We start from the raw sequence: 9909 nt of genomic DNA, 5'->3' as shown, positions 1-9909 counted from the left end.
GTAGCTGGGACTATAGGCGCCCGCCACAACACCTGGCTATTTTTTTTGTTGCAGTTTGGCCGGGGCTGGGTTTGAACCCACCACCCTCAGTATATGGGACTGGCGTCCTACTCACTGTGCCACAGGCACTGCCCTGACTTTCAAATTTTTGACTGCAACCCACAGGTAAGAAAAAAGATTTAACATCATGACTAGGCCTTCCAATGTATATCTATGTTTTAAAAACTGAAACAAAGATCACAAGGCAATTTGTCCTTACTTTGTAGGATATACCTGAGTTTTCTTTTCTAATGCTGGTTTTGACCCACTAAACCGATTTTACTTCCTGCCTATGAGTCACCTTCCACAGTTTCTAAAACACTGATTTAGTCCAAACTCTTTCCCTAAGCTCCAAGGAAGGCTCCTTGTGAGAACTCCACTCATCTAAGCCACAATGAGGGTTTTAGATTTAAAAGGAATTTAGGATCACACTCTCCTCCAAAGCAGGGCAGTATGTAGGTGGTGGGAGGTAGGAGGCAGGGTCCCTTCCTGAAACATACAGGGGAATTAACTGTTCTGGGTCTCTGGGGTATTCTCACAGGGGTGACTGAAGGCCTGGGGCCCAGACACTGACTGTCTAGGGGATGGGGATGGAGGGAGACAGAGACTGAAAGAACTCAGACATCTCAGCTGGAAACCAAAAGGGAAGACTTTCCCGCCCTGCCCGGGCTGCACGCACGTGCCGTCAGAGCTGTTGCTGTTGGTGCTCCCGTCGGTGGACTCCCGGCTGCCCTGGCGCGTGACCCGACTCCGCATCTCCACAGCAATGCCCGTCTCCGTGCTCCGCCGGATGTTGCTGCGCAGCTTCTTGGTGGCCCCTTCTGCACTCCCTCGCCCCAAGCACAAAGAGGGAACAAGGTCAGATGACAGATGAGGCTTCTCCATAAGCCCTGCCGAAGGCCTCTGATGGGCACATGGCTGAGCTGACCTCAGAGCTGGACTGCAGTCTGACACCTGGCCCTGCTCAGGGCAGTGTCATGAAGCAGACCAAAACGATGGCTGGAGGCAGAGTGAGGACAGTGGCACTGGGATCTCATCCTCATCCTTGCCAGGCTCCCTGATATCCACCGTCCCACCTTATTTCTGCTCTTACCCCAAAGCTCAAGTGCTCCTCGCCCCTCTCTCTTCTGGCAAGTTTGTCTCTGGGATTCCCAGCTGACTTTCCCCTTCTCTCTGGCAGCCTCATGGACCCTCTCACACCCAGAGGCCACATCTCACCTCTCTGATATCTTCAGAGGCCCTATAAACTGCCTGTGTGAAGCCTGGACACTCTCAAACAAACTCACCTTCTCAAGGTGGGGCTGAACATGGAGAGGGATTGAGCGGAGCAGCAGAGGTCAGAAGAGAAGCTGCTCGGCTGACCCCCACTGACCCCGGCTTTGAGAGAAAGGTCTGCAGAGGAACACCTGCCTCTGTGAGGTCAGTGAGAGCCCCCACCCGCCCTGGCTCCTCTTCAGAAGCTCTCCCCCCATCTTCCAGCCCCTCCCCAGCCTTGTCGGGAACATGGGGCACTTTCTCTTTCCCTGCAGCGCGCCAGCCTGCCTGGGTTTCCATGGCAACTCCTCAGCATTGCAGTGTGGTCCCTCTAGATGCTCTCTCCTCCTGGGGGCGGAGGCTTGGGGAGGAAGAGGTTGAGGATTTACAGGGACTTCCCCAGTGAAGCTTAGCTGCCGGGTGCTCGGATAGGGGCCATACCAAAGGAGCCATTTGCTGTTGCTGGTTAGAGGCCAAGCAGATGAGGAGTGGAGCTGCCTGTGGGGACCGGGAGAGGCCAGGGGTGGGACGGGCAGCACAGACCCTGAAAGTAGGGCAGAGGGGGAAGCCGGTTACCCCAGCTGTTTTCTCTCCTATCACATCCAAAAGTGAGTCAGGGGGGCTGTTTGAGACCCCAGCCTGGGAAGAAGAGGGTTTTCTTACTGCTGCTTTGGCCTTTCTTCTAGGAAGTCCCCAGGGGGAGGGCAGACTGAGAGGGCCAGCGTCACCAGTGGATGGGATGGTTGGGGGTGAGGAGGAAGGTCTTCTCTGAAGTTTTCCCAGTTTCTGGGATACTGGAATATGCTAGCACATCCAGGAGGCAATGCGACTCCCAGTACATCTGTCCGTCTGTCTCACACACGTACACAGTCACATCAGCTCATACGTATTTCTTTCACACAGACAGGCAAAGTAGACATACACAGGTGTCAAAAATCACATCTGTGAACATGGTAATCTAATTTCTAAGATCATGTGTATGTCTGTACAACAGTCACACCGTCACAATTGGTCCTAGCAGGTCTTAGTCACATGGACACGTGACATGCTCCAGGGCACACATTCAGGCCAGGAACATGTGATCTTCACACCACGACCCCTGGAGTTCAACCCATCATGTGAACCCACAAATGGTGTGTGACCCACCACACACACAGAGGCTGGGGTAAAATGGTGGGTGTGGGGGGACTCTCCCTGTCCTTGGCTCCTAACTGCCATGTCCTGCCTAACACAGAACACAGATGGGCTGTGGGCACTGCAAGTCACTCCCCTCAGATCTCCACTCCCAACACATATCCTCAGCCAGAGCCTCACCACTTCTCAACCCCGACCATTCTCTTTTAGAGCTTCCAGAAGCTTTGACCCATTTGGGAGCAAATTTGCCTTCTTAGATGAGATAGCAAAGATATCTTAAGATAAAATTTTCCCGACCCTATGTAAGCTGCTGAGTGGGAGAGTCACTCTCACCCCCACCCCTGCCATTTCACAGATGGGGAGCTTGGAGTCCAGGCACCCAGACAGCTGGGACTTGACCCCAGGCTTACAGACTCCCAGGCTACCGTCATGCTACTTCTCACTCCCCATCCAGTCCCTCATATATTTGAGATGTGATTTAGCAGAGTAAGTTCCATGTCTACAGGGGGAAGGGAAAGGTCCTGCAGTCTCAGAGCAAATCCCTCTAATGGCTTCAAATGTGTCTAGCATCAACCCCTATTGGTCTGGGGAATAACTTTCTGTAGTCTGTCTCTCTAAAGAACAAGACCCAGTTGCTTGCAATAATTCTGAGGACCCCAGAGACTGAAAGACTCTAAGAACCATCCCATCTGTCCCACACAGGGAGGGGCAGTCAAAGCCTGCAGCAGCACTCTCCATGGCACCTTCTGGAATGTCCTGGAACTATCTCCTCACCTGACCTGGCTTCACCCGACCTGACCCAGGGCCCAGAAGGGAAGAGCTGCTGTCCCTGGTACTGAAAAGATGAGCTCTGTTTGGGCAGCGGCAGAGACAGCCCAGAATGGCTAGTGGTTAGTGGATGGACCCAGCCTAAATGCCAGGCCAGAACCCACCTGTTTCCTAGGCCCCAAAGCTCTTACCTCACCCTCATCACTGCTCCCACAATTTAGAGAATGTTAAATCTAGAAGGAAGCTGGGAACGAGCATTTTTAGCTCTATTTTATGGAACAGGAAACTGAGGCCCAGTGGGAAAGTGACTTTCCCAAGGTTCCATAGCAACTTACAGAACCAGGGCTGGCCCTCACAAGTGTCAGGGTGAGTTTTTTAAGTCTTCTCCAGGGAAACATGAGTAATAAATTAGAAGGGAGCAGGCAAGAGGCACAGGAACTAGAGAGGAAGTTGGTGCGACAGTCCAGGTTAGATAACAGGGACCCTGATACAGGGCAGAGGCTCTGAAACAAAGAAGGAAGAGCAGGGACCTAGCCAATTCAGGGTACAGATAAACTAGGAGGAAGGAGGTCCTTGGAAAGGATAAACCAGAGCCCCAAAAGCTGGGCCCAGAAGAGGATTTCCTCCGTACTTCACACAGCCCAGCTCTGCAGGGAACTGCCAGCTCCTGCGGGGAGGAAGGGATATCCTTCTAGGGTCCTTCCCAGAACACCTTTAAGGGCCAGTGCCCACGGTGAGTCCACCCTATATATCCCTTTGGCACCAGACTAGCCCACCCAGGAGGGGGCTCCAAGTTGGACACTGGCATCCTCAAGGCCTGGGAGAGAAAAATAAAAACAGGGAGAAGGAATTATAGTTGGAGAGGAGTGTGCTACAGGGAAGGGGAGGGGTGTACAGACAGAGAACTCACTCCATTCTGGCTCTCCTGTGTGACCGTGGGTAATAGTAACAGCATCGACACTTCACTGACTTTCTACTACGTGCCAGGCACGAGGCTGGTGCCTCTGCACACCCAATCTTTTTTAACCCTGGACAATTCTGCAAGGCATGTCTTATTGTCCTCACTCTGCAAACAAAGAGGCAGGCTCAGAGAGGTGAAGTCACTTGCCCGAGTCACCCAACCAGTAAATGACAGGGTGTGGCTCAAGAGAGAACTTGAGGTCATTCTCCGGGAACATGCTTTCTCTCTGGGCTTTGGATGCCTCGTCAATAAAATGAGTACATCGGACTAGAGGATCTCAAGGGACCCTTCCTGCTCTGACATTTAGCAATTAGATGATTCACAGAGACCTTCAGTTAGAGGAGCATCTGGACAATTCCCCTGGCTCCTGGCACCAGGCCTTTGGCTGTGCCGTTATGGACCGTGGAGACCAGGATCCAGAAGCCTGATCATCATTCTTCTCTTGTCAAGGTGAAAAATCTCTAGGTCTGCCCTAATCCCTACCTGCTGACTAAAGTCATGGCAGATCACCAGAATGTCTCCTCATGACTTAAGCCCCTGCTTTGGCCTTGGAAGGCTGCCCTTCCAAATCACTTTGGGCACAAAGAAGGCTTTGGTGCTGAAGCTGAACTACATGGATTACTGGGCTTAATCTCTTAGAGCCACATTTCTGGGGTCCAACACTTCCTCAATCTCCTAATCTTAATCCCTATCTCTGATCCCACCCTTGGTCCTATCCCAGCCCTCCCTGTCCGAACCCAACTCCAGGATCCCCAAGTCCCTGACTCTCTGACTCCCAGCCTAAACTGCATGTTCACAGAGGCCACACCCACCCTAGGACACTGGTGATGCCCACCCTAGGACACTGGTGACCTCTTCCCCATCTAGCCTTTCTTTGTGACAGAAATGATATCACAACTTGACTGCTGGAAAAGACCAGCCTACATGCTCCTGTTGAGGGCTTTGTAACGATCTATTTTAAGGCTTGGAGAAGTCCCCCACCCTCAGCCTCCACTGAGAGTCTTGATGAGCATTCTCCTTGGATCCCCCAGCGCCCCACCCCCTCACCACTCCATACAGCTGCCTGTTTGAAGGTTTCTAGGGAAGTTGTTACTCTGAACAAAATAAGCAGGAAGAGATTTTAAAACAAACCCAGCTGGTGTCTGGGTTGATGCCACAAAGTGAGGAGGTCTTGGTGGGGAGGGCTGGCTCCTCTGTGATGTGGGGTCTACGTGTGGCTATGTCACAGGTGGTCACCCACCCTCTGAACATAACTGGAATTCCCATGTCTGAGAACGCGTGCCACACTGATCAGGCTGTAGCCGTGAAGAAGTATGTGAATGTGGTTTTGTGAGGTACGCCTGTATACATGTGATGTGTTTGTGACCTGGGGCTGTGTGCCTGTACTCAGAGGACGGTGTTCATCTGATTTGCATGACTGGTTTTATTTGTGATCATGTACAAAGCAAATGACTGTATTGTGCTTTCCTGAAAATTATGGGTGGCTTACTTGAGCGACTGAACCCTCTATTAATATGAAGGCACAAGCCACGTATTTCTACGTTTGTCTCTCTTGTGGCTTGGTAACTCCATTTGTCTGGCTATTTGTATTTAGGAGACTCGAGATTATAGGTGAGACTGAATTTTGTGGATGTGTGAGTCTGTAAAATTCTGCTGTCATTTAGCACAGTGCCAGGAACATAAGCCTGTTTCATAAATAATTACTGACTAATGAATAAGTCTGTGTGTGGAGGCAATGGAGTGTAAAAGTTAAGAGGATGAACTGGGAAGCCCATCTGCTAGGGTTTGAATCCAGCCTCCACCATCTACGAGCTGTGTAGTTTGGGGCGACTGACTTTCCTTCTCTGTGCTTCATTCAGTACCTGCCTCAAAGATCTACACAAGGATTAGATGGGTCAATACATACTTGACCTAGAACAGCAGCTGGTCCACAGGAAATGCTATCATTGTGGGTCTGTGAGTGTGGAGTACAGACACACAAGGACAGTCCCTGGGTGGTGCCCACACCCCACCCCCAGCATCCCATGCCCTCTCACCAGGCTGAGGCAGCTGGAGTGTGCTTTTGCTCCACTGAGTCAGGCCCACGATGGCCACCATCTTGGCACCCAGGCTGCTGCGCCTCTTCTTGGCAGTGGAGGTCCCAGTCCCACCCCCAGCTGGCTGGGATCCGCAGATTTCACCGCTAATGCTGGAGCTCCGCACCACCACATTCCTGGAGGCCCCAGATGAGGCTGGACCTGGCTCCCCGTTAAACATGGTCCTGGGGGTGTCAGGACCTCAGGCAACTCTAAGGGCAGGTAGGAGACACAAGGATTTCACATCAGACCTGGGAGACTCTACCACAGATACACCATTTCCTAGCTGTGTGATCCTAGGTAAGTCATTCAGCCTGATGTTGTAAAGTTTAAATAAAACAAACAAATGCACAGGACATGCAGGAAGTTCGGCTCAATAAATAAGACTATCCTTATTTGCACAAGGCTGTGAATAACCTTGCAGGTGACCTGGTTTGGTGGTGAGGACCAAGGCTGTGGAATCAGATGGCCCAGGCTTAAATTCCAAAGGCCTCTCCACACTAGCTGTGTGACCTTGTGAACAAACGTCTTAGAGTTTCAGTGAACACATCAGCAAAACAAGAAATAAAAGCACTCACCTCATAGGACTCTGGTAAGAATTAGATTAGATAGTGCATAAAGTGCCTAGAGCAGTGTCAGACACAGAGTAAATATCCGGTAAGTACTAGTGAGTGTTATTTTCATGACATACAAGAACAGAGAGAACAAAACCGGCTAGCCTGTGCAGACTCTGGTTGGGTCCTCCCGCATGAAAGGGGTGGTAAGAAAAGTACAAAAGTCACCCTTCACTGCCCCACTGAGGGGCAGCCACTATAAAGCATTTTACCTGTTTTTATTTTATGCTTTAAAGTCTCCTTCCTATGCATTTTTTTTTTTTGGTAGAGACGGAGTCTCACTTTATCACCCTTGGTAGAGTGCCGAGGCATCACCCAGCTCACAGCAACCTCCAACTCCTGGGCTTAGGTGATTCTCTTGCCTCAGCCTCCCGAGTAGCTGGGACTACAGGCACCTGCCACAACGCCCAGCAATTTTTTTGTTGCAATTTGGCTGGGGCCACATTTGAACCTACCAACCTCAGTATATGGGGCTGGTGCCCTGCCCACTGAGCCACAGGTGCCGCTCCTTCCTATGCATTTTTAAAAATAATTGGGCCGGGCGCGGTGGCTCATGCCTGTAGTCCTAGCACTGTGGGAGGCCTAGGCAGGTGGATTGCCTGAGCTCAGAGGTTCGAGACCAGCATGAGCCAGAGTGAGCCAGAGTGAGACCCTGTCCCTACCAAAAAAAAAAAAAAAAAGCCAGGCGTTGTGGCAAGCGCCTGTAGTCCCAGCTACTTGGGAGGCAAAGGGCAAGAAAATCAGTAAAGGAAGAAAGAAAAAAAATTAAAAAAATTAAAAAACTTCAAACTAAGATGAGTGAAAGCCAGCTGAAACTGAAAGCAAAATTTTAAAAAATAATAAAAATACTTGAACTGATACTGCAAATACAATTTTATATCCTGATAGTTTTCATTTGACACATCATAAGCATTTCCCAACATCATTAACAGTTTGTATGGGTGTTTCAGTGCCACCGCAATATTGCATCACAACTGACTTAAATATCTCAGGACAGTTACTTCTGAGATCAGGCCCACGTTTCTCTTCCCCCTCTCTTTCCACTCTTTTAAATAAACACTGCAATAAATCCCTTTCTACACTGCTTTTGTCTGCTTATTTCCTTAGGGTCTATTCCTAGAAATGGAGTGACTGGGTCAGAGGGTGCAGATATTGCTGGCAGCTTCCCCAACATCCGTTCCCCCTTCTGCTTCCTGACAGCATGCAGATACCACCCACCCTTTGTTTTAGAGGCAGTTTCTTATTAGTTTAAGGCAATTCGAGAATGCTATTCACCTTGGCAACTCTTATGTGTCCAAGGATAGGAAGATTTGGATTTTATGATTATGAGAGAGGTGGGAGGCCCTCTTCCTATCTCTGTCTCTCTCTCCTTCTGCCCCTTTACCCCAAAGCCCCAACCCTAAGATGAAGCCAATGTTGCTGAAGGCAGCCTGGCACACAGACAGAAAGGCCCTCAGGCCATACCTGGCCTACCAGTTATGTGAGATAATGTATTTTCCATTGCTTAAGCAGTTTAGATCAGAGTTCTCTATTATACCCCAAATCATCCTACCTAATGCCAAAGGCATAAATGTTTTTATTGATTCTTAGAATATATTACCAAATTCCTTTACAAATGCAGACTTTCTGAGCTCAGAAGTTTGAGACCAGCCTGAGTAAGAGCAATATCCCGTCTTTATTAAAAATAGAAAAACTAGCTGGGCATTGTGGCAGGCACCTGTAATTCCAGCTATTTGGGAGGCTAAGGCAAGAGGCTCACTGGAACCCAGAAGTCTGAGGTTGCTGTGAGCTATGATAATGCCATGGCAGCCTACTCAGGGTGACAGAGTAAGACTCCGTCTTAAAAAAAAAAAAACTCAGAAATTTACACTTCCTATTAGCTGCATTCAACAAATATTTGAGCCCCTAACATTCCCAGGCCGATGTTGAGTGCAGAGGATACAGCAGTGAGCTTGTCCAACTTGGTCCTGCCCTCCCAAAGCCTCCAGTCCAGGAGGGAGAGAGACGGTAAAAAACTAATTATATAACTAAATATTTAATGATGATTATGGTAAGTTCTGGGGGAGAGAAGGACAGAGGGCTCTGAGAATCACTCTGGGGAAGGGGAGGCGGCGGGCATCAACGGCTCTGCTTTGAACAGAGGCAGGATCTGCAGCCTCCATAACTGGGCTGCCAAGTTCATCGCTGCAGTCAGTCTCTTCTGCTTGGGCAGAATTCAGGAGAGCCAGCCTCCCCAACTTGCTGTGCACCCACACCTTCCCGGCTCTGTCCTGGCCTGCAGTGCTTTTCCTGTGCCAAAACCCTGAGGCAGTCCAACTTTTCAAAAATGCATAGAAAGAGGAGGGAGAACAGAGGTGGCAGCGGATTGGCACCACTCTGGTGGATAAGGAAGACAATCCCCAGACAACTGAGCTTGGTCACCTGGTCTCCTGGTCATCATGGCTCCTGCCTGCCTGGTGAAGTGGGGCTGACAGAGGGGATGAGTCAAAGCCTTGTTCTGCCTTCTTAGTGGCTGTCTAGGCCCTTCTCACTCACCCTGTGATGTGTGCAGAGTCTCAGATTGTATTTCTCATCTCCCATCAACCTTGTAGCTAATGGAAAGTCCCCCTGGACTTTGGCCTGTGACCATCTCTTCTCTTTAGTTTCCAATTCTAGTGCCAGTTGGTGTGGGTTTTTGGGGTAACTGCACCATCTTTTGGTAGAGGATGGAAGAGCACTTATCTGAGACTGTGGCTCTGCCCACAGGGTAAGTCTTTATAGTATTTCTGTAGTTATCTCCATATTGCAGATAAGAAAACTGAGTCTCTGGCTGGGCGTGGTGGCTCACGCTTGTTATCCTAGCACCTTGGGAGGCTGAGGCGGGTGGATTGCCCTGAGCTCAGAGGTTCGAGACCAGCATGAGCCAGAGTGAGACCCCATCTCTACCAAAAATTCTGGCAGGCACCTGTAATCCTGGCTACTTGGGAGCCTGAGGCTAGAGAATCACTTAAACCCAAGGACCCAGGGGTTGGTGGAGGTTGCTGTGAGCTATGATTCCACAGTACTCTACTGAGGGTCACAAAGT

The 9909-nt window shown here is 50.1% G+C and overlaps 1 protein-coding gene across 1 annotated transcript in view; it reads right to left on the bottom strand.

Moving 5' to 3' along the window:
* The window catches only part of RIMS3 (regulating synaptic membrane exocytosis 3), a 14417-nt gene extending 8005 nt beyond the window's left edge, over positions 1–6412 (bottom strand). The window contains exons 1-2 of the mRNA XM_003798974.3: positions 6193–6412; positions 719–860 (exon numbers count right to left, since the gene is read on the bottom strand). Of these exons, the coding sequence (XP_003799022.1) occupies positions 719–860; positions 6193–6412 (362 nt within the window). The remainder of the gene's footprint in view (positions 1–718; positions 861–6192) is intronic.
* Positions 6413–9909: the final 3497 nt, after the last annotated feature.

This window comes from Otolemur garnettii, unplaced genomic scaffold (assembly GCF_000181295.1).
Source record: "Otolemur garnettii isolate 467f Iridium unplaced genomic scaffold, OtoGar3 scaffold00144, whole genome shotgun sequence".
Lineage (NCBI taxonomy): Eukaryota > Metazoa > Chordata > Mammalia > Primates > Galagidae > Otolemur > Otolemur garnettii.
This window is presented reverse-complemented; position numbering and strand designations above follow the sequence as displayed.